General features: G+C 41.9%; 1 protein-coding gene across 3 annotated transcripts in view; it reads right to left on the bottom strand.

The window, feature by feature from the left end:
* The window catches only part of PIKFYVE (phosphoinositide kinase, FYVE-type zinc finger containing), a 98,337-nt gene extending 72,886 nt beyond the window's left edge, over positions 1-25,451 (bottom strand). For 2 of the 3 annotated variants that reach the window (XM_084642938.1, XM_084642940.1), the window contains exons 1-7: positions 25,372-25,451; positions 22,153-22,334; positions 20,302-20,472; positions 15,020-15,138; positions 12,179-12,350; positions 11,107-11,314; positions 8,472-8,561 (exon numbers count right to left, since the gene is read on the bottom strand). In XM_084642938.1, coding sequence (XP_084499064.1) covers positions 8,472-8,561; positions 11,107-11,314; positions 12,179-12,350; positions 15,020-15,138; positions 20,302-20,472; positions 22,153-22,324 — 932 coding nt within the window. In that variant the 5' untranslated portion in view covers positions 22,325-22,334; positions 25,372-25,451. The remainder of the gene's footprint in view (positions 1-8,471; positions 8,562-11,106; positions 11,315-12,178; positions 12,351-15,019; positions 15,139-20,301; positions 20,473-22,152; positions 22,335-25,371) is intronic. The other variant, XM_084642939.1, reaches the window with a different exon arrangement.
* Positions 25,452-25,563: the final 112 nt, after the last annotated feature.

Raw genomic sequence — 25,563 nt, 5'->3', positions numbered from 1 at the left:
GAGAAAGAGAAACAATACTTATAGTCTGCAAACCCCTCATAAACAAAACTTTATCAGAACAGGCTGTGACCTTACAACATGCTTCAAGAATCTTTAAGCAATGTGCTAGCATACGCTAGCTTTCCAAAGCAGCACTTAATTTGGGAGAGGTGGGGGAATGACACTTTAAGATGGCTGCAATACAGGGAACATTAAAATGATATTGTGCTGAAAGAGATTACATGGAATCTCTATATTATAAAAGATGTTAACAGGCAAAATAGTTCATATTGAACAGCTTCACATCAGGAGGACTATTTGAGCCAAGTGGTTTTTTTTCCTCCCCATAAGGATGGGGGCCGGGGGTGGGAGGAAAAAAAAAATCAACCTTGGACCCAACTGTTTCCAAACACTGGGTCAAGTCCCACACTCCAGTGAATAACGCATTCAACAGTTTCACAAAATGGTGATATATTATATAGTGACAAAAAGCAAATGTATCCTCTTCTTCAACATCCCACAGCTTTGGGACGCCTCAGAGTGACCCAGAGTATATTTTATTTTATTGTCTCTTCCCCACCCACCTCACAGTAATGCATTTTGAAATGAGAGTTCTTTATGGGGACAATACCCAACTTAAGCTAGTTTAAAAAGTGATTTTAAACAGGTTCCTGGTAGGGTTTTGGTTTGTTTTATAGGAGGGGAAGAATTGTGCAACTTCTGCAATTGTCCTCTTTTAGGCGTTACAATCTTTTAGTGCATTAAGTTTTTTCAGGAATAAGCTATGAATTATAGGACAGATAGTGACATGTTAATCAAATTGACAGCGAACAAATTCAGGCTGGAAATCAGAAGGTCTCCAACCATCAGAGAAGTGAGGGTTTGGAACAGCCTCCCAATAGACGTTGTGGGGGGCAAACAAGCACAGTTTTAAGAGAGCTAGACCACTTTATAAGTGGGACTCGTAGAGTTCCTGCTGACAGTGTGGGGCAGAGGGGTCCCATCTGGTTCATGTTCGATATCCTCAAAATCTCACGTTTCGGGTCACCTGCAGAGGTCATGAAGGAATTCTCTCCCTTCCCCAACCCCAGCGCAGTCTGGGGTTTCTTGGTCTCCCCCTGAAACAGCAGCGATACCACAGCTGGAGATCGTGAACTGGGTAAGGTGGGCCAGTGCTGGGAGGTGGTACTGAGCTTCCTCTCAGGTGCTTGGCTGGCTGGTTCTTGCTCACGTGCTCAGGCTCTAACTGATTGTCATATATGGGGCTGGGGAGGACTTTTTGTTCATGTGACTCCTCTGCAGCATGGGTGCAGGTCATTTACCAGGATTCTCTCATTTAAATCAATTCCCTGCCATTTCAGGGGCCTTTGGTATTGGTGTATCGCAGTCCCTCCTAGTCTCTGCCTGGGGCACATAATAGTCTAGTCTCCTAAAGGCTGTAATACTTTGGTCTAATTTCAGTTGTTGGGTTTGGCGTGCGGGTGCTGCTGGTGGCCTGTGAGACAGAGGTCAGAAGTGATGATCTGATAGTCCTTTTGGCCTTACTCTAGAACTATTAGATAGCTAGGGAATGCAGACTACAGAAGTTAATGGAACATGAAACTGTAAGAATGTGGACACTGAAGTTATATTTTACAAAAAAAAGCAGCAATAGAATAAAAAAGCAGCAGTCTTTCAATCAGTAGTACTGGCCTGTTGAAGTGTTTGAAAGAAAGCAGAAAAGTCTACATTAATAGGCTCAAATTAGGTAATGAGCGAGTCAGGATCAAGACAAGCCACGTTGGTACTTCAACAATTGACATTTAAAGGACAATTAATAGCATTTTCCTGGCCAATATAAGCAATGTGTCACAGCATACCTCTGACATACAGCTAAGGCTGTCATTGCTAATAGCCTTCAGCTACCGCAGATGTTATGTTCCTAGTCACATGAGTTAACAGCATTTCAAGAACCGATCATTTAGATCAGTACAGAAAAAGTTATACAGTTTTAACAACTTCCCATATCAAATGTTTTCTAGTACTAGTCAATTGTTTTACAAGAACTAGTTTAACTATGCCATCTAGCTGTAGAAAGCATAACTGTTTTATTTATGTAGGTATGTATAAAACCACACAAACATGACCAGCTAACTAAATGGACATTCATATCAAAACTTTGTCACCATCGATTACATTCAAAGCCTGATTGTATATACCTGAATTGTGGCCTAGTGGATAGTGCACTGGACTGGGACTCAGGAGATCTGGGTTCTAGACCCAGTTTTGCCACTGGCCTGTTGGGTGACCTTGAGCAAGTCTTTTCACCTCTATGCCTCCGAAACCCTATTTGCTTCACTACATAGAGTGGTTCAATTGATTTCAATGGGATCACTTGTGGGCATCGTAACTGTGGCAGACTTGGGTCCTCTAAGAACATCCTTTATAGTCTCTTGTATGATCCTCCTATTTTCAGCAATATATACTTATCTTGACTGGCAAATAAAATCTATATCAAATAGCTGGTTAGAATGGTTATCCATATGCCCAATGAGTTAGAAATGGAATTCAGTCAAGTTAGCAGTCAAATAGCAGCTAAGGCAATTAGCTATATTTGCCTGTTCAATGCAAGAGACAATTACGAGATAAGTGCAAAAGGCAGCCTTATTACCCCTCAAAACAGAGCATAGCTAGCACAGTTGATTATTAATTCGCTGTCATTCTACTGAAAATGCCACAGTGCATTGCAGAGAGAGCATGCATTTAATTAACGTGTCAGGCATTTTTGGGACCTGATGCCATTTTTAACTATGTAGTCTGAAAGCCTATTTAATAACTTTTTAGGGAAATGACTGAGTAACTAATGAACTCTGGAAAGTTTAGAGAGATTCTCAGCAAAGTCATAAATACCTAGGGGTTAGAGGGAGCATATCTACACAAGGACTTTATACCAGACTCTGATCAGTTCCGACTGTTAGAAGAAAATAGTTTGATCTGCAGAACACACAAAAAAACAAATCTACACAGACACATGCCTAGAACCCTGACCAGGGGTATTCTACCTGCTACCCAAGATCCATAAACCTGGAAATCCTGAACGCCTCATCATCTCAGGCATTGGCACCCTGACAGCAGGACTGTCTGGCTATGTAGACTCTCTCCTCAGGCCCTACGCTACCAGCACTCCCAGCTACCTTCGAGACACCACTGACTTCCTGAGCAAACTACAATCCATTGATGATCTTCCTGAAAACACCATCCTGGCCACTATAGATGTAGAAGCCCTCTACACCAACATTCCACACAAAGATGGACTACAAGCCATCAGGAACAGTATCCCCAATAATGTCACGGCAAACCTGGTGGCTGAACTCCATGACTTTCTCCTCACCCGTAACTATTTCACATTTGGGGACAACGTATACCTTCAAGTCAGCGGCACTGCTATGGGTACCCGCATGGCCCCACAGTATGCCAACATTTTTACGGCTGACTTACAACAACGCTTCCTCAGCTCTCATCCCGCAACGCCCCTACTCTACTTGCGCTATATTGATGACATTTTCATCATCTGGACCCATGGAAAAGAAGCCCTTGAGGAATTCCACCATGATTTCAACAATTTCCATCCCACCATCAACCTCAGCCTGGAACAGTCCACAGAAGAGATCCACTTCCTGGACACTACAGCACTAGTAAGCGATGGTCACAAACACCACCCTATACCAGAAACCTACTGACTGCTATACTTACCTCCATGCCTCCAGCTTTCGTCCAAACCACATCACACAATCCATTGTCTACAGCCAAGCTCTAAGATACACCCGCATTTGCTCCAACCCCTCAGACAAAGACAAACACCTACAAGATCTCTATCAAGCATTCTTACAACTACAATACCCACCTACTGAAGCGAAGAAACAGATTGACAGAGCCAGAAGAGTACCCAGAAGTCACCTACTACAGGACAGGCCCAACAAAGAAAATAACAGAACACCACTAACCCTCACCTTCAGCCCCCAACTAAAACCTCTCCAGCGCATCATCAAGGATCTACAACCTATCCTGAAGGACGATCCCTCACTCTCACAGATCTTGGGAGAGAGGCCAGTCCTTGCTTACAGACAGCCCCCCAACCTGAAGCAAATACTCACCAGCACCACACAACACACACTAACCCAGGAACCTATCCTTGCAACAAAGCCCATTGCCAACTCTGTCCACATATTTATTCAAGGGACACCATCGTAGGACCTAATCACATCATCCACGCCATCAAGGGCTCATTCACCTGCACATCTACCAATGTGATATACGCCATCATGTGCCAGCAATGTCCCTCTGCCATGTACACTGGCCAAATCGGACAGTCTCTACGTAAAAGACTAAATGGACACATATCAGACGTCAAGAATTATAATATTCAAAAACCAGCCCGAGAACACTTCAACCTCCCTGGACACTCAGTTGCAGACCTAAAAGTCACAATTCTTCAACAACAGAAAAAACTTCAAAAAACAGACTCCAACGAGAAACAGCAGAACTGGAATTAATTTGCGAACTGGACACCATTAAATTAGGCTTGAATAAAGACTGGGAGTGGATGAGTCATTACATAAACTAAAAACTATTTCCCCATGCTAATTTTTCCCCTACTGTTACTCACACCTTCTTGTCAACTGTTTGAAATGGGCCATCCTGATTACCACTACAAAAGTTTTTTTCCTCCTGTTGATAAAGCCTACCTTAATTGATTAGTCTCATTAAGAGTTGGTATGGCAATAACCTTTTTTCATGTTCTCTGTACATATTATATATATCTTCCTACTGTATTTTGCACTGCATGCATCCGATGAAGAGGGTTTTAGCCCACAAAAGCTTATGTCCAAATAAATTTGTTAGTCTCTAAGGTGCCACAAATACTCCTCGTTCTTTTTGCTGATACAGACTAACACGGCTACCACTCTGAAACCTGTCACAAAAAAGTGAGATTGCCTCTTCAGACCCTCAGAGGAGATCTCAAAGCCTGTACACTGCTTTTGGGTCTGGATTCATCCCTGATTGAGGTGGCTGGGATATGGTATGAAAGAGAGAGAGCAGAATATGGGTATTTTTGATGTGAAGTGGCTCTAAAGAAAAAACTGTCAAAGGGAGGGGCAATGAACAGACCCCTCCTCAAAATGGGCTACCATCAGAACAGAGTGAGAAATGGCAAAACGTTAAACAAAGCAAATAAGCGAGCAAATGCCACAGGGAGCGAGCACTGGCTCTTCGTAACTATTCCACTAAGACTAAGCATTTAGGATACTTCAACCCTGGAAACCTTCCTGGCTCTGGGCAGAATACAGCTGCACACCTACTCAATGGAAGCGGCAGAAGTTACACCTACTCAGTGGAAGTTACAGCTGAAATAAAAAAAATAATCAGGCCTTTAAGTGCCTGACATTTAGCCGTTACTCTTGCCAAGGCTTTCAAAAATATCATGACAGTCAACTCTCATTCACTAGGATACCTTTGAAAAGGTAAGAGTGTAGACATGGCTTTTCTAGATCTTTGTATCGTATCTCTAACAAGTTGATTGTGGTTTTATAGCCCTTACTCCAGTATTCCCCAGTTACACCATTTTTTGTTAAGTCACTTTAAAAATATTTTACTGTTCACTTACACATTGATTCCTCCCATTAAAGGGATAGGTTTTGTGTAAGACTGAGATCAAGTTGGCATAATCAGAAAAAACTACACTGTGTTTCGGGCCGGGGGGGGGAGGGGGGACGGACACTAGCAGTTTGTTGGTGGCTTTTTGCTATCAAACCCACTGAATGAACCATTGTCCTCAAAGATTTAAGCGTCTATTATAAGAAGTGGCCTGTAAAATCTATTCAGTACTGAACCTAAAATCTCTGAATTGTAATGTCACAGGGCTTTTAGTGCACATAAAGCAGTTAACCAGCCATCCAAGATCAGTCCCAAAAGCCTCCCTCATCATGCCCTCCCCAACACTTTAAAAGTTAATTCCATAACTATTCCACTTAGTTTGCTATACGCTGGAGTTCTAATGAGATCCAGTAAGTGAGAGTCCCCTCTAATACCTATCCCAATACAGGTTTTGCTGAACTTTATCTGGGATTTTTAATCCTTTTACTTCCTGCAGCAGTGACAGAATAGCCTTCTTAAAGGGATGAGGAGGTTTGTTTGCTTAGCTGGAGATGTCCACACAGTCCTTTTAACACATTAAATGTTAAGCACTATCAGAATTCATAGTCTGCCAAAAGAAAGCATACAGTCTCTGTTGCATGACCCAAAGCTACAGATGCCAAGAGAGTTTCATTGGCTGGGATGCTGACTTTGGCAAAATTCTCAGGATTCAGAGACAGGGGTGGCTTTACATCATCACTCTGCATTTCCCTAAATGAACATTTAAGGACCGATTTGAAGGTCAGAGAGCCATTCAAAAAAGGTTATTAGTAACTGTTAGACTGAACTGCTGCAGCTGCAAATTGGGTCAGTCAGGCATTGCTCAGGACACTCCTACTGCACATAAGGAGCCAGCCAGTCTGAGCCTTCTGGGAACAGCCCTCTAAGCCCCACCTTCTCCAGCAGGTACTGGGAGTAGAGGGAGAGTAGCTTCATGGCCCTAGCAGCTTCTTGATGATTTTACAGTCATTCAGCATTGAGCTTTAACTCTGGACTTCCTTCTCTGTTTGCCAATCCATCATTGATTGTTGGTACTAATTTATAGGCTTGTCACCCTCCTCCCCTCTTTATCACCTATATCTAGTCCCTCAACCCCACTTCCCTCCACTGTTCCTTTGTTTTGAAGTTTCAGTGGAGCACAAAAGAGGAGGAACTGACCTACCAAGATATGAGCTACTAAAGCAGCCACATAATCTCCTTGTAAACCAGGCAGGCCCTCCATTTTCCCCTGTCCACCTCCGTTATCTTAACTTGTTCTGCCCAGGTCTCCTTAGATAGTCTTGAAGAGCTAACAGAGACCATGCTCCGCATTTGTGTAATACGGAGTACATTGGTGACACCCAGTGATCTTTCTAGAGGACAATACCAACGCTCTGAAACTTCTTTAACAGTATTAAGACCCTCATTATCTTTGTCCTAGCCATCATGTTCTCTCCTTGTGTTTGTGTCCTAGATTTGGCAGTTACAACTGGAAGCTCTTTGGGGTAGGAACCAGTTATGTAGCACCACCAAACAAATGTAAGGTATCAAAAATGACTACATTCTGGCAAGGGATTCCCCATCATAAAGCTCATTTAGACAAAAGCTTCAGAAAAAAACTGCAGCTGATTTTTAAGTTTTTACATTTATTAAAATCTACTTTGGCCCCTGGAAGTTTAACTACTTTTATACAAGATCAGGTGTGGGAATAGTGAAGTGAGAAAAGGAACAAGGCTATTCAGTTCAGCCAGCAGCAGACGTAAGAAAAAAAATTCCTACAGCTTTAGTGCACACTCCAACACTTCAAACAAGTAAACAACTAAAATCCAAGGAATAGTCTAAGCTCAGTTCTCTCAAAAGCAGCCTGAACAGAATTTGCCTACAGAGTTCCAAAAGTACACAAAGAATGAACACAGCTGTTGAGGTCAGGAGAGATTTCTCCAGTTGAATCTGCCAGGGGAACTCAATGCACAAGTTAGTGACCCAAATTGGAATTCAGCCAGGACAACAGGGCTAACATGGCTTCTCTTACAAGAGATGCTAATGAATAAAGGAGGCATGCACCCAGATGCTACTCCAAGCAGCCTGAGTGGATAGCCTTGGTTTTAGCAGCCCAGTGACACAGGCAAAGTTAAAAGTGAACCAATCAATTCAGTACAGCATCTCTTGCCCTTGTTACCACAATTCTTCCTTCTGTTACCTCTCAACCTCCCCTCATTAGAGTTCATTTTTCCACCTTTCTACTTACACCATTTCTCCTGCACTCAAAAGCTTTCAATTTCCTCTCACCTCTTCCCAATCTTGGCCTTTAGGACATAACCACAGTCTCCTCACCCAGCCCCTCACTAACCTGTTTCCATGCTTTCCTTTCATTGTGTTCCAATGGAACACCCAATCCAGTTTTCATGGTACCATCAAAACAGCCACACTACCGAACTAGAGTAACAGTACAGTCTTACTGTATTCCTGGTCCTTTTTCCTCCCCAACCCTATTATTAGTCTTGCTTGTTTAGTCACACGTAGACTGCAAGCTTCTCAGGGCAGGAAGCATGTTTAGCTGTACATTAGAATACTTAAATATATTTGGTATTGTATAATTACTGAAAGCAAAGACATTTGGGTTCTTCAGCGACCACAAGTGAATGGGATTTTAATCTCACATCTCAACCAACAGATTGCACCTTGAGTAGTACAGTGGTCCCCTCATTACACCAGGACACAGGTTCAGAACTGATCAAGAGAAGATTTTACCAAATCACATTTGTTTCATATTCATGATGCATGGTATTGTGATTAGGAAGAGAGATCTTCAACAGATACACACACATGTGGTAATTTACCTGTTTCGAGCAGGAGACTTCCCCGGATCCTCCTGTACAGACACAAGGCGTGTTGACAGTGTGGTAGTTGAAGTGTCTTGGTGAATCAGACTGCAAAGAACAGAGCTCTGTTAAGACAACCACCATTACAAAGAAGCACTGAAAACAGTCCCAGTTAAAACCAACACTATTTAGGATAACATGATTTGATAAGTAGTCAGAGCACAGGGGAAACATCCTTCATAACATCAGCCCAAGGACAGCTGTACAAAAGACTGGTATGGTGTTCTCTTTTCGGACTCCACCGCCAGCGTCTTTCAAAATACACAACTCCTCACCTAGTCTTCATCCTCATCCCCTCCTGCATTGCTGTGCCTCTCCTTAACTCACCTCCCACCCACTTGGTAGCACTAGTACCGGATACTCCTTGCCCTTCCTCCTTCACGACATTCCCCCACTCCAAGAAATTCGTTACCTTAAATATCTAGAGCCCATCCACATAGCTATGTTCTTTATCAGTAGCTATCACCATAACACATGCACAAGCCTCAGTAGCCCTCTCATCAATATAACCTTTGTCCTCCTTTACTCACCTTTATCCATCTTGCCCTATCACTTGAATTAGCAGCTGTTCAGCGCAAGGGCAGTGTCTTTTTCTATTCAGCACCTTAGCATGCTTTTGGGTGGTCTGAATAAATACAGCAGCTCTGCTCCGTAAAGGTTTTTCTAGCTGCTCTAAAGAGTTTGTATAGTTTAGAGAGAAGACATTTTTCTCCTCAAATACAGTAGAATAGTAGCAGACTTGAGTTCTTGTTACTCTGTGAAAAGACAGAGCTGCAGCTTCTTTTCAATATTCTCTTTAAGCAGCCTACACCTAGCATGAAGAATCTCATGGCTTACAAACACAAATTACATTCTGCTTTAATTGCAAAGCTGAGTTTAGTTTGCCAAGTTTCTACTGCAGTACTGTTAAGAAGTTTGATTAAGACTCTCAGCGTGTACTCCCTTACTAATGAATTTTAAGCCTAATCTGGCGGGAGGGGGAGAAACAAAAACAAGCTAGCTTCTTCAAAAAACCGTAACACCATGCTCATTTAGCCAATTTCCCTACAACGCTGATAATTATGCCATCTCCAGAGATACCAGTCTTTCAAGTCTCAGAAGAACCTTTCCTCCAAGGCTATATTAAGACTCCCAAGAATAAAGATGCAAATGCTTTCCACGCACCATCATCCTACTTGGGATGTGTTGCACTCCCCAGCTAAAGACAGCATGGAAGTGGAGAAAAAGCTATAAAGGCAGATCAGGTGGTCTCAAAAGTTAGTGTTTTGCAGCATTCTCATACACCTGAAAAGTAACAGATGTCTTTGTGAGCGTGCCACAGAACGCACTGTTCTACAATTCAGATTCCTTGGACAGCACTTCTATCAGACACTTTAAAAATATTAGTTTGTTTTTAATAAAAAGCTGAGACCTACACTGTAAATACTTAGCAAAGGAATTTAGGTAGTGTCCCCAGGTACTAGGTTAGAGATGGTTAGCAAACTGCCTACATGGAGTATTAATTTATAGACTGTCTTAACATTTAAGAAGTGATCCAAGACAAAGAATCCTTCACCTTGACAGAATCTCTTCAAACACTAGATCTTTTAGACCTAAAGAAGCTTATCCAGAATACTGTCATTCTAGTTGTTAGCACACGCTGAAGGGAAGTTGAAGTGAAAAATCAGTATTCTCTGAAGACAGCTGTTTTCTGAGCTCTCATATTGCCAGTAGAGCATTAACCACTAGCATACATAGAAAAAAATCCAACTCTTGCCCCTAGAGAAGTTACACATTGCCACTTATAGTACTCTTCTGGTTACAAAGCAAGCACGATTGGAGTCCTCTTTTAATATAGTTTTATCCTGACCTTGCAGTCCTGGAACATATTTGGGTTCTTCTCACACTAATCAAGATCAGTGAGAGTCAATATCATGCTGTGGCTTAAGTGCTGTACAAGACAAGACTGTTTTCCTTTCCTCTTAGTAATTTTCTTTTATCTAAGACCACTAGGGAGAGCTTTGGCTCTTTTGACAGAGATAAAAGAGCCCCTCAAGTTGTCCCTGCAGCCTCATACCAGGGGTTTGACTCTTTCTGCAGACAATTACTGTCTGCCAATTTCATCAGTATTGGCCCAGAGAGCATTTTTTGAGTCTACCATTCCTAATTCTGACAATCAGCAAGCCACCACTTTACTGAACTGAAGCCTGACTCACCAGTGGTGGAACAAGAACAGCAATCGCTTCCATCTCTATGAAGCCGCAAGCCTACACAGTTACAGTGAATGCTCCTATTCCCATTACCAGCTTCCAGCTCCAGTCTAGTTTTAAAGGGTCTATTATTCCAAATGCCGACTGCCTCACTAAGACGGGGCCAGTAATTCCTACTGGCCAATCTCTTCTCACCACTGAAGGAGAAAGTTAGAACCAAGTGCAGGGTTCAGGTCTTTTATAGAAGATAAGCCTAAATTATCAGAGGCAAACTAACAGCCTGAGCCTACATGGGTGAGGTAATATCTTGTAGTGGCCCAACTTCCTCACCTAAACAGATGACAATCTGGTAGTGTGGCTGAGATTCTGATCCCTAACCAGAGTAATAGGAAGCCATTTCATACCTTTGCCAAGTAAGATCCTCCTCCAGAAAGATATTTCGGCTAGCTTTTCTACTCCCAACAGGTGTGCGCGGCTCCCCAGGTTCCAGTACAGATACACAACAGGTAGAATCAGACAGGGCATTTAAGTCTTCCCCAATGGAGTTACTGTCTGTGGAGTGTGCATAGCTTAAAGCTATTTTGCGGCAGTAAGTGCAAGCTCGGAGATCTCCTGTAGCAAAAGGAAGCAGGAGGAGCGTAAACCAGTGAGATGGAGCAAAAAGTGTACAGGAGAAGTGCCATGCTTGGGAGAGTCTCATAAAATCTGTCAAAGCAGGGCTTCGCTGTTTCAGGACTTGTGCACTAACTTGAGTTTCTGGGGCTCACTTGAAGTAAAAAATAAAATCCTAACCACACAAGGAAATTCTCCAAGTTCAAAAGTTAAGCATGTGTTTCATGTAGATCCAGGTACCACCCCAAAAAAGTTTACATGCTACCAAAATTATGGAGTGGTAGTAGTAAGTGAAGGATTACAGACCAGTTGGGGACAAGCTGTCTCTCACTTGTTTCTAGACTTCAGAGTTCAGAGTTTAATACTGAAAATGTTGTAAGTAAAATGAATTTGTGGAATTGAGTGAACGCATATTCTGCCATTTTAAGAACGCAAGTTTTATTTGTGAACATACTTCGTCATGTTGACATGTCTGCTAGACAATGGTCATCTTTCTTTGCTTCTTCATCCTTTTCAGATGATTCACCCTTTTCTTATCTAATGAAGTTTTCCAAAGCACTTCAGTGATTTGTCAGCCCTAGGCTCACTGGAAATCAAAACCATTTGCACTCCCAAGTCACTGAGGTACTCTGGAAAATTTTAACAGCCGCTTTATATTTTGTTACACATGGCTGTGGGCACAAACGTATTATTGCATTCTGGGTTTGTAGTTTGCCTTTACCTTGTTAGTGTGGCTTTTTAAATGAATTGTTAAAAATTGGGCCCCTTAATTCTTTAGTGACCAGTATTCTGAGTGCATTAAATACCTGAAAAACATCAATTCTTAATACATAGATGCACCAGGCACAAATAAAAAGAGCATACCTGTGTAACCCATAAACTTTCCAGGGATTTCCTGGTTGCAGCATCGGCTACAGAAGATCTGCCCACACAGCCGACAGTGGTGTCTGCGTCGGAAGGTGGTGAATTTCTCGCTACAGTCATAACATTCTTTACACTGGCTGTCTGGCATCCAGTACTGCTTTAAATCACTATCCTACAACGGAAGTCATATTAGAGAAATGAGACAGTATTCTATGCTCCTTGCTGCTACACAAGCAGTCAGTGAAAAAAAAGTGAAGCTGGACATGTTTATAAAAATAGGATAGTTCATAGATTTGATGCAGCACTGTAAAGAGTCACAAGGTCATAAATAAAATGATTGATCAAGTTCTTAGCCACAGAACTAAACTGAATGATCCTGATCAAATTCTTGATTTGGCTGGTCCATTAAGAAAATGTTTCAACAATCAAAAGCTCACGATCTGTAGGTAAGACTTCAATGAGCACAAGAAATATTGATTTATTTTCCTTCCCCTGCTCATCCCTACTATATGTCAGGCCCTCAGCTAGTGAGGTAATAAAGCTGGTGTGTGTGTACACATATATAAGGGACACTAATAATTTGGTCTGTCTATTACATGACTCCCACTGAGTATAATGATCATTGCAAGAGTTCAGTTCTGGCTGAGGGTGATTTGGCAAAACTGATTTTTTTGGGACGTGACAGTGGCAAGTTGTTCCAAGGACAAAATCAGGAAGAGTTAATACAGAAATAGGACGTCTAATATACAGAATGCTTTTGTCACTGACTCATCTGAAACAAATACGTTCTGAAGTGGCTGCTCAATACATGTGGTCTTCAATGTTCACTAAATATTGTAACATTTCTGATCAGTGACCGATATCACCCCAACAAACCTTGGGCAAAAGGATTTAAACATCAAGATTCGATTTAAAAAAAAAAACCTAGAAATGTCGATACAAATGCCCTTTGGCCTGCAGGATCTTGATCACACACCCCTGAAGACACTTATGTCCTATACAGAAGACACATTGTTTCAGAATGTGCAGGACCTGAAGTGGCTACCATACTGAAGTGTCTTTGTCAAACGAGACTGCTTTGCAATATCTTTGCGACACAGCAGAGGGTGCCCCAAAAGCAGCTTTGACTGAGTCAGTGTCTCTGGTGCTGCATGCGCTAGTGCAAGGTCTTTTAGCATCTGATGTGTGTTTCAGACAAAGACAATGTGCTCTATAGTAGAGTTGTACCAGGACCCACAATAAGAGAACGCTTGTTTGAGTCATTTCACACAGCAGCTGAAGATCTCCACATTCAGAGAGATTATTATTGCAGTTTGTTCAGATGTTGCCATGGTGATTACATGTAATTGCAGCCTGCAAGCAAGGATCTACAAGGATCACATAAAACATCTCATGGCTTCATTGGGTCACATCAGCAAGAGCTTGACTGTGATGACCTAATCTTCCAAGAGTTTGGGAAATGCCTGAAAAGCTTCCTTCTAAAGCTGCTGGCATTGAACTCTGAAGAGTTATCAACAGTGGATTCTTGACTTTATGTAGTACCCTGTAATAACATGTTAGTGAAGGGGAGCCCAAACCCCTTTCTTCACTGAAGCAAAGAGAATCTTGTGCCAATGCAATATTTCATCTCTTCTGATGAAGAACAGCACAGGTCTCCCCAAATGATAAATCAACTTCTCCTTGCTGACATCTCCAGTAATTCATCTTGAGTGGCATGCTTAGGTCTACCTAATTGATGTATTTGGGTAATTTAAAAAGAGAGCTCAACTTTTCTAGCCATGTGCATTCCTCCCTGGCCAGAGCATCCATAACAGGGTAACAGCATTCCTCAGGAGGTTTGAAAATTGGTCTACCCAAGAGGAAATTACTCTGATCCTTTTATTTTTGTTTCAGACTTCAAAGGAATGGAGGTCCTGATCAGGAACTTCAGAACCAGCTGCAGGCCCTCTTTCCTGATAATGGAGGAATAAAATGTAGATCCAACTTCTCCATTCAAGACGCTGACAGAGCCACTGCAAAGTCTGTGACAAGACCCTGCCACAGAACCTCTAGCCAGCCAAAATCTGCTGAGTTCTTGTCTCTGCAAAGACCTTGAAAATTCCTCTCTCAGTTTTATTGTTAATGAAGATACACTACTGCCTGCTCATACCTTGTCCCCAGGCTTGGCTATTCCTGTTAGGTCTGCTCTGCTCACAACAGAGAACGTCTCCAGACAGCCAACCCCACTGGGATATGAAGGGAGGTAAAGCTAAGTCAACAGAACCCATTTAACTTTTTCCCAGCAGGATCAACACCTGCTAATATGGTGGAGTGTTTCAGGCAAATATTCCCAGCTTGTTACACTCAGTTTGATGTGATTGTATTTAAAGTGCTGTTACTTCATTTGAAACTAAAGTTAGATTTCCAGAACTTCAGAATTAGCTGCTATCGCTACAATTACAAGATTTCATGTGCTCATGGTTAGATCTTGGGGAGCGACATCATGAAATATTATAGAAAGGGAGGAATGAGGTCATCCTGCTCTGAAAGTTCTGGAAACTCTAATCTAGTAAGTAATTCAATAGGGAAAAAAAACAAAAAACGGCAAGCAATTTATATCAAAAATTGACTTCACCAGTTTGAATTTCTTCCTGTTTCCCACTCAAATATAGCAAGTTTATTCATACTCTGTTCTCTTGGTTGGGGGGGGGTGGGGGGTGTTACTAGCATTCAGTAGAACTTCATAAGGTTTTGCTCTTTTCCATTGGCAAAACATGGAACACAACAACACAGAACCCTTTAACATTTTAATTTCTATATGCTTTGACTGACCTAACTCACTTAAAACCCTTGATGTAGTACCTGGCTTTTCCCTTCCATTATTTCTTTGAGACGTTTTAAGACCGTGCTGAGACTTCTAAGCTGAACAGCTGTCCGAGGATCATGGCCACTGAGAGAAGGTTCCACTTTCCTTCGTGTGTCTGAAAGGGAGAGAAACTTATCGTCACCATCGAAGGCACTATAGAAATGTTTGTGTCATATAACGCAACATGCCGTTGGAAAAAGAGAAGAGTTCACTGGGTATGTAGTTTAGGAAGTTAGAATTTGCATCTTTACTTTTTTAAAAAAGAGCTGCCTTATGTCAGATACAGAGTCAGTAGTAATCTGCATTCAAAGTAGCTTGAATTTTTATGTAACCACGTATCTGTTCCCTCTAGTATAATACCATAGAATCTAAGAACTTAAATAGGCATCACTGCTCAAAACAAGTGGTAGTTCTCATCCAGTGTTTTCTAAAAAGAAAAATGCAAATTCTTATACAATGGAAGTCTCATTTTAGAATATCTTCTAAAGCACTAATAATCACCAGATTGCAGCAGAGAACTTGAATTCAGTCCTGTACTGTATATAAAGACTTAATTCAAGACTATTTCAAAACAGCAATAACTATTCATGCAAATCCCAGGACACAGCTGAGAGTCTCCATTGAAACGGCCAGATCCAATAATAAAAAGAAGTGCATCCACAGGTTTCACTTCACCAGCGTGATCATAATAGCTATATTTATAGTTAAACTTAAGCCACTTTTCTCCATCGTTTTTCTGTTTGTTGCAATTAGTTTCACCTACTACTTGGTTACAAACATGAAATTAAATCATTGACATTTAGGATGCAATAAAGGGTCAGTCTCTTCAAAACGTTTACAACAGGATTCACCTTGGTATTACGGAATGCATTTTTTTCCGGTCTAATATTCCATAGCAAAGTTTTGAAAGAGAGTGCTACTTCTCTACATTGTTTGCTTTTCAAAACAGCTTAAAGTTTCTTACCAGCCTCCTCGCTCTCCATCTGACAAGCATTTTATTTTGCTCCCTCTAGTACAGAGAAAATAGACATGGCTGCTTTTTGTTTACGGCTTTATATATCACTGATGTCAGCAGGAACGCTGACTGCACTGGCAAGAGCGCATTAGTTAACTGTTGCTGTGCAGTAAAAATTAGGTTCTGACTTTTGGGGTGGTGATAGAAGAATCCTTGTCTTTAAAGCACCCCAGTAAACTAAAAATATCTACTAGGAATCTATTGAATGACCTCATTCCTAGAAAATTTGTCGATCAGCCAGATGCAAGAAAACATTTAGAGATTTGTCCACACAGCCACTACAGACCTGCAACAAGACCAAAATGTTTTTTAAAAAAGATTCCAACAAGTGTTCAGATCTTGTTACACCTTTAACCACCTGGAATTTAAAGGCCAAATTGAGTGTTATTTTGGAGTATGTCTATAGTATTTGAGTCTGATATTTTAACAAGATTTAAGTGAATGTAGGATTTCAAATGAGCATAAATATCTTTACTACTTTAAATCTTAAGATCTCTTCCCTGTTTCCAGCAGAGTATTCCCAGTATTCTGCAGAACAGCCTGGAAAGTAAATACTTCAACTTCCAGATGGGCATGTGATCTAGTGACATAAGTGTTACTTAAATTATCTCTGCTATCAGAGGTATCAAAACTTCCACATGAACCAGCCTATCGTACCATTTGGTGTGCCAGTACCAGTCAAAGCTCTTTTTAAACAAATGGTTTCAGGAAATAAGAATGTTTAAATTATGTAAGCGTATTGCAAGACAGGACAAGAAGGTTAGTGAAACTTTCTATTTACATAGCTAACTATATACTAGTTAGAGTAAAAGTTAGATTTAAAAAACTAACAGGTCAAAAGGATAAATGGGGACACATACGGGGCTCATTCAAGTGTGTGTACCACCAACAGAGGAAACAGTGTTAAGTCATTTAAGAGACATTGACCCAATTTTAATATCAGTCAAGTCTCACTTCCCCTGCATGAGTCTCTCCTGCGACTGGCTTTGCAGAACTGAGTGCATTGTGAACAACATGAACAGAATCTAGTTGGATGCAGTCTCTCTGCTATGGTTTTTAGTCAGTTCCTCCCAGGTGATCTCTGCTTTCCTTTACTCCCAGTTCATGCACTTGCCACACCCCATTACCTGCTTTCTCTGTTACAGCCATCTAACACAAATAGCGTTACTGAGCATGTTTGAGTAACAAGCTAGAAATGCTATTAATATTAAATGCCGATACTTCAGCTGGACAGCTTATGAAGACCTACTCAAAGTGGATAGTAGACTCATGACATTAGCTCTGGGTCATGCTGCCTTGGTGCAATTTGGACCATGGAACTTGGCACACAGATGTATATTCTAACTCCAACAGAAGCAGTTTGAGTCCATTGCTTCTATAGGAGGATACTAATGCCTCTTCCCCTCCTTCGCCCCACACCCTGTGTAATCATTTACATTTGTGCAATGGTTACATGAAGGGCAGGACAACAGACTCAGGCCTAAAAATCTCAAGGCTGATCATTTTGGCTAAACCCAGCAAATGTATCTTCAGAAAGCATGGCATCCAACTGTATCTTCTCAATTCCATTTATGTAATAGCAGTTAAGTAAAAAGGTAATTAATATTTTGGGGCAAATTTAGCTTTAATATTACTATACCACTATAAGTAGAAAACAGTCCAGATTTCAAGCGTGAGCTTCGCTTTCAGCTTACCACTTTGTTGCTAAAAAAGTTTTTAAGACAGTAATTTCTGCTCCTTCTCTGGAATTACAACAGTAGTTAGCTAACAAATACTATCCCCAGATTTATAGGACTATCAATTTCACAGAGAGTTAGAACAGGGGTTGAAATGGGGACTCACAGGTTCTATTTCTACCTCTACCATCAGCTCAGTAAGGGCTTTGGAAGTCATTTAGCCTCTTTGCACCTCAGTTTACCTGCTTATTTAGGTCAGGTTTTAATTGTCTATGAAAGGATTAAATAGTCTACTTCATACTAATACCTGTTATAATTATCTTTATAACATTACAACACCTAAAGGTGAGGGGCCAAATTCACAGAAGTATTTAGGGGGCTAAAGATTCCAAAAAGGTGTCTTGTTCGATTTGAAGAGCATATAAGCAAGTTATGCACCACTGAAGGGAATGGAAATTTGGCAACTTATGTGATTTTGTAAATCCCACCAGACACTTGTCAGCATTTTTCATCCCCCTAAATATCTTTGTACATCTGCCCAAGTACTTTACTTACATTTGTAAACAAAAGAAGGGGAAGTCTACCCAGTGTTTTCGGAAGCCCTGCCATAAGTTCCAGAGACAGATGTAAACCTGAACACAAAACTCCTTTAAACATGTTAGTGTCAGCACCTTAAGAAAGGCAGAAAGAGCACATGGTAAAGGAGGAAATTGATCCTGAGGAGGGGGAAGAGACTTGAAGGTTTTTTTGTTGTTGTTGTTTTTTTTAAGAAGAATATGGGAAAGCGGGAGAGACTTCACAATATTCTTTCAAAGAAAAAATCCTGATCGTTTACACCCTTATTGCACAGTTCTTGTTTTATCCCTGTGGTTACATTTTACCAGACTTGTGAGCTATGCAACAAGATATCAGGCCATGTATTGGAATACACGATGGCATTATAAACAGAATTTGAATATGTACTTCTTTCTAGAGGTAACCAGCAAGTCGCCGGGAAGAAGTGTGAAGTTTGGCATGTCTATGCAGACACAGTAGCTTGTCACGTGGTAAGTATAAGGCTGCAGCAATGCCACACACTAACTGTGTGGACCCTGCTGATAAGAGCTACATAAGTGCACATCCAGGATCTTTTAAGGCACATCAGCAGCGTCCACACACACACACAGCTAGTGCGCCGCAGGCTAGTGCAAGGCAAATGTACACCTCTGCTTGCCACGCAGAAAGTGCTTGTGTAGTTAAGCACTTAGATGTGAATCAGGCCCATTATATCTCTGAAACTCTAGTCTTGCTTCAGTTTACTCCAGTTTAATTCCAGGTAACTCAGTGCATTTCAATGGAGTAATGCAGTAGTAAGTCAACCTCAATGAGACTAAGAATCTATTGTGTGGCAGCTTACTTCCAGCAGAAGCCAAAACCCAAGGCCGCCTCCTCCTCTCCTCACACACAACGCGTCCAGCCTATTGGATAGGTTGGATGCCTGAGAATTCCTAAAGTTCTCAAAATTTCTCAAAAACAGCAATTACTTCACCTACCCCAAAACATAAGAGCAGTTAAATAGCACAAGCAATACTACTACAAAGCACAGAGAATGAAAATGAATATATCCAACTGGAACATCATGTGGGACTAAGGTAGATAAAATGGTGGCTACCAACATTGGAATTTTGCCAGAATTAGACACCTCTACTCTTCTGGAGAGTGCCAGGGAACCTTAATAGCCACAAGCTGTCAAGACCTGGTTCCATGTCCCATGAGAGATCATTCCTGACAGTACAGTACTCTAGCTCCATGCTGAGGCGTTCCTTTAGTAGGAATCAGAAGGATTGTCAATGCCACATCAAAAATGAACCACCACCACTTGCTGCAGCACCTCTGTTCTTTGGAGGGCTGCCATCAAGGTACTGGCTCAGCAGTTACACAACGGCAGATTCCAGCAGTGGTAAACGCATTTCAGATAGCTGGCTAGAAGCGATTCAGTATGGCGTATGAGTAGCCTCACTAGATCAGGCACTTAAAGCACTTTCTGCAAGTGCCTGTTGCATCTCCTCCTCCTCAAAGATGCAACAAGTGAATATTAAGGGTTGTCTGAAACCAGAAAGACCATGTTTTGTCTTGTTAGGACTGAGCCCTACAATTCATTTTGAGGTGTCAGTTCTGTTTTCTTAGATTTCAGCAGAATAATTAGGAACTTACACTTTTATCCAAAAATGCAACCCAGGCTAAGTAGAGACGACTCAACATTTTTGACCTAGGAGTTTCTGCCAGCCTTACTTGAGCAAGATAACATTTTGTCAATAATGATAATAAAAAGCTGTGCTGGTCAAGTTACTATGGTGTCCTGAGAGAAAAGCAGACACGCTCATGAGGAGGAGAAGTTGCACCTTAAACAGAAGGTTATGTAGCCTAATTGGCAAGCAGAGCCAGGAATTTCCCAAGTTTTAATCCCTGTTCTTGCCTTGGGAAAGTCACTGAAATGCTCTTTACCTTAGTTTCCCCACTTGAAAAGTGGGAGTAGTACCTCCCTCCCAGGATTAGACAGCACCCATGTAAAATACAGCAAACAATATTAAAATTAGGCACACGTTACCTAAGGTTGTAGAAGCTCTACGTTGTAGCTCCCCAGTAAGCTGCTTTTTGTATGGAACAGGGGACCTCAGAGACTGTGCCCTTGAGGTATGCTGAGGACTGGACCAAGTCCCACTCAGCGCCTGCTGCTCGCCCTGGCCACTCTCTGCAGGAGATGAAAGTCTACCATCATCTAAGTTTAAGAACAGCAAGAAACCAACAGTTCTAAAGTGAAGGAAAAAACTAGCACCACAAGCAAGTTTAAAGCTAAAGAAGCTTTATAGATAGTTCATTTGAATTATTATTTGTAATATTGCAGTGCCTAGGGGATGCAACAGGGATCAAGGCTCCCATTGTGCCAGGCATTGTACAAACACAGAACTAGGAGGCTCTTCAGGGCAGGAACCAAGACAGGTTCTACACTTTCTCATTTCACAAGTAGTCTCTTCATGAAGAAAGAATTGCAAAGACAAATTACAACAAGTGTAATTCTTCCACATAATAATCATGTATGAATTGCTCTTGCTACCAGCCTGTCTTTTGGAAGATAGATCTTTTGGATTGATTTGAAAGCCAATTTTTTGAGTACCGTGGCAATATATTTAACATGAATAGAGCCTCTTATTAGTAAGTCACCTTCTTCAAATAGAAGTTTGAATATAGATAAGCTGATCTTGCTGGTTTGAGTAACATACTCATGTTGTGTCTTATTTATTTCAGCAGAATTTCCACCCTTTAAACATTTCGTGATCCTGGCCATACTTATCTGATACAACTCAAATTAACCTGCTCAATTTTTAGTGTTAAAATTCACACTGGCATGTCAAGTTTGGCCCAAAGTTTTGCACAAGCTTGTTTTCACTCAAAAAACCCCACGTAACTTCAACATCCAACCATTGGATCAAGTTAGACCTTTCTCTACTAAACTGAAGAGTCTATTATTACAGATTTGCTCCCCACTTAAGTATTTATAGACTGTAATCAAGGCACCCCTTACTCTTCTCTTTGGAAAGCTAAATAGATTGACCTCCTTAAGTCTATCACTCTAAGGCATTTTTTTCTAATCCTTTACTCATTCTTGTGGCTCTCCTCTGAACACTCTGCAGTTTATCAACATGCTTCTTGAACGGCAAATACCAAAACTTGACACAATATTCCAGCGGCAGCCACACCTGTGCAAAACAGAGAGGTAAAATAACCTCCCTACTCCTACCTGAGATTCTCTGTTTATGCATTGGAGGATCGCATTAGCCTTTAAAAATACACTTCAAGAAGCAGTTCCCCATGTGCGTTATTGAAACTTCACCATTTGGAGACCACAGACATGGTGCCAGATTCACAGGGGATGGGCAGTAGAGAAAGGCAAGGCCAGGGGTAGAATTTGAACCAAAAATGCTCATCTCACTGATGAGGGCAGGCAGTGGTAGGCTGCTTCCATCCCTGGGAATTTCTTATAGGGAGGTGATCTTTATATTCCTACTAGGACTCCATAGAAGCCCTGCTGAAGGAGACTTATTAATGCATTTCCCCACCAGCTAGTCCCCACCCATCGCTGACTGCTGCCAGCTCTCAATCTGGGTAGATCAGAGGTTGCAAGAAACGCACATTTCTACATTTTCCACTCCTGGCAGACTTAATCCCATGACCAAGGTTTTACCACCTTGCCAGAGAGTGAATCCGGCTCAGATATTCTACTAAAGTAAAACAAAAACTCTCATAGGAGCCTTCCCAATCATTCATTTAGCTGGCTGGCAGTCTGAAACCATGCCCTCATCTCATGAAGTATCATAGTTCAAAATACTAGTTATGCGTTAACTTGGAAGGAGGACATTTAGGCACAATTAATAGCTATTGCTTCATAACGAGTGTTTACCTTTGCCAAAACGAAAGAGGTTTACAAAGGAGCTGTAGGCAGATTTAAAAGGAGGCTCATCTTGATCAGGAGTCAATGGTTTGAAATGAGTGAGATGAGAGGGACTGCTAGGAGAGCGGGGCAGATCACTGACACAGTCCAGTGTTGGAGATTGTCTGTCATCTGTGGCCATCTCATGTGTCCTGGAAAAGAATTTAAGTGTATTATATACACACGCTTTACAAACCTGAATGTGATAAAGCAAAAGCAACATCCAGTCAGCTGGAAGACCTGTGAAACGGGATACCAAAAGTGGGCTCTGCACTGTTCTGATTACACACCTTGGTTGTTGGTCCAAAGAGAATGGCTTTTTTACCTGTCAAGAGGAAGTTATGATCTTTGCAGAGAGGCTGTGTTTTGACTTCATATTCTTAGGAGGAAGAACTAGTAGTAACAGCTGAATTCAAGAACTACACAGGTCAGGCACCAATAAGAAATAGCAATTAGGATCACAAATTGTTTTATGGGCAGCTTAGAACTCTAAGGAGATAGAGCTTCTAATGCCAAAAAGAGCAGAACTGGAAAATCAAGTTACTGTTCAATGAGTAAGATATCTTGCCATGGAGGGAAAAAGTCAGTGGAAAGACGGATGTTCATTGGAGTGTAACTAGTTAGAGCAGTGGCCAAAGCTGTGGTTCATGAGATTAGAAACAGATCATATGCAACTCTTTCAGAACTTCCTTATCTTCAGACAGAGCTGACAAATAAAAAAAGAACATACATATGCAAAGGTATCTTTGCAAGGAAATCAAGCAAGTTCTTGGTTTGCTTTTTCTTGCTAGTTTGTGTGGTAAGATTAGCCCTTATTGCAGGGAGTGTGGAAGATCCTCCAAGCTTTGTTTCACACTTCGATTTCTTTTGCTGTTCTAGGATTGTTTTCTTGCCTCTCTTTTGAAGGGAGAGGGTAATCATTTCCAGGTTTTACAAGAAGTCTGAGGTACCTCAGTCCTAGGCTGTAACACCCCCTCTACTGTTCTAGTGGCTTTGCATCAAAGAAGCCTCATGAAACTCTGCCACACAGATTCCACAATACAGGCACAGAGGCCCACATCCTCAAAGGTATCTAGGCTCCTTTAGACTTCCATTAAAGTCAACTGGAGTTAGGTGCCTAAACACCTGTGAGGGATCTGGGCCAGTCTTGTCAAATTTAAACAGCATTTTCAAGAGGATTACTTTTAGTGGCTATTTCAACTCTTTTCTCTCTGGTACTGCATGCCACAGCAAATTAAATAATGGGCAGGTAATGATTTATCCAAAAATCATCACTTATTTAAGCTCTCCACATGATGGTTTCTATCAAAAGTGTATCTGGACGGTTAGCCAGCTCAACAACTGCTACCTCTATAGCGGAGTAACCCTTCCCTCATCTCAAACATACACACTTTTCTCCCTTTCTTCATACTGCAATACAAGACAAACACATAGTTTTGTTTTATCAGAACAAGGCCATCAGAGGCCTTAAGGGGGGAAAGAGGGGGGGAGAGCCCTGTCTCATCACCTGAATGTTTTAATTAAGCAAGGTAAGTGGACTCAAGTCATTTATCTTCAGAACTAAGCAATACAAAATCTGACAGGGAAATATTTTACTCCATAAGAACAATGGCTGGATTCTGTGCCTAATCAAAAGGGCTGGAGGAAGAAAAGAATATTTGCCATTAAGTTAGATGACAATAAAACTCTTCTATTTAGTTTCAGAAGCAATTGAAGCAAATAAAACTCTTCTATTTAGTTTCAGAAGCAAATATATTCACCCTTCCTGCACAATAGTCCACTTCTCCTAGGTCAAGGATTCCATCAGACATTCTTCTCTGCTCCCCCCACATCCTCAAGAAACAGATGGAAATAGTTGCTCACTTGTACTTGGTTCAGAAACTACACAGTCAAGAGGCACAATCAACAGAGTAGAAAGAAAACAGATACCAATCAACAGAGTAGAAAGAAAAACAGATCATGGCTCTCCCTGTGGAGCCAGGAAGATAATCTAAAGTGACTTTAGCTATGGTCAAATTTTGTCCATATGCCTCATCTATAACAAACACAGTGTTAAGTAAATCAGCTACTACACTGCCTTACCTATGTCTTCATGCATTTTTAAAATGCATGGATATGTAAATATTGTGACTGTCTATAATACAGATCAGACAGGATACCAAATTATTGGTAAAAACAGCTCAGAGACATTATGGTGTAACAGGTCAATAAATGCACTTAACCAATTGCTTTCTTGTTATTCTGGTATTACTTGTAATCCATTACATGTATTCCAGGTTTAAAGGCAAAGTAATCTTAATTTTACTAGTCTTTAAACTGTATCAAACACTTCCAGATTAGTTATAGAATATCACCTTTGACTATCCTGGAAGTCTATTGGTTGCCATCACAACCTTGTCACAGGAAGGTAAACATTTTCCCCCTCCCCTCTTTTATATTGCACATAATTCAGCTCCTGCTGCCAGCAGTCACTGCTGTCTTTGCATCACTTGGTTTTAGAGAGCATTGTGAGATGCAGTTTGTATAAAAGGTAATGTTTTTTGAGAGGCAAGGAGGGAGTGAGGTAATATCTTTTACTGGCCCAACTTCTATTGGTGACAGAGACAAGCTTAGGAGCTACAAATGCATCCGATGAAGTGAGCTGTAGCTCACGAAAGCTCATGCTCAAATGAATTGGTTAGTCTCTAAGGTGCCACAAGTCCTCCTTTTCTTTTTGCGGATACAGACTAACACGGCTGCTCCTCTGAAACCTTCTTCTTGGTCTCCGAGTTTTCTTGTAAGCAGGGGGGCTCCCTCCAGCCTCAAGCGCAATACAGGGGGACAAAAAAGTCCAAAAATACTCATGTGCATAGTTATGGGGGGGGGGGCCGGGGGCAGGGAAGAGAAGCAGGGGCGATACTCGGACTCCAGAGATCACCGCCCAGCTTCCCGCACAAAGCCAGCAGGCTCCCTGCACGACGTTTCCTGGCGCAGGGTTTTGGGGGGCGGGGAGGGGGTGTCCCTAGCTTTAAAGGCACCCCAGCTTCCACTAGCGCCCGTGGGGGAGTACGGGCCCCTAAGGCACCAGCAAGCCTTTGATCGCCGGGGAGGCGCTTTCCTTGCCGCCAGGACGCAAGACACGACAGCGCCCCCGCCGGGACTCCCGGGGGGGGGTGGACAGCGCCCCCGCCGGGACCGGGCGCCCCGTACCTTATCCCGCCGCCGCCCCGCTGCCTCAGGCCGCCGCCGCGCGGGGAGCTCCTCTCATAGCGGCCGGGGCGCGTCTTGAGTCTTCACCATCAACCCCCCCCACCCCCACCCCGTGTCCGCTTCCCGTCTCTCGGGCCGCCCCCTCCTAGCAACCGGCCTCCACGAGCCCGAACCAATCGACAGCCGAGGGCA

Source organism: Lepidochelys olivacea, assembly GCF_965140295.1.
Source record: "Lepidochelys olivacea isolate rLepOli2 genome assembly, chromosome: 11".
NCBI classification, from domain to species: domain Eukaryota; kingdom Metazoa; phylum Chordata; order Testudines; family Cheloniidae; genus Lepidochelys; species Lepidochelys olivacea.
Note: the sequence above shows the minus strand (reverse complement) of the source record. Positions and strands in the feature narration are given on the sequence as shown.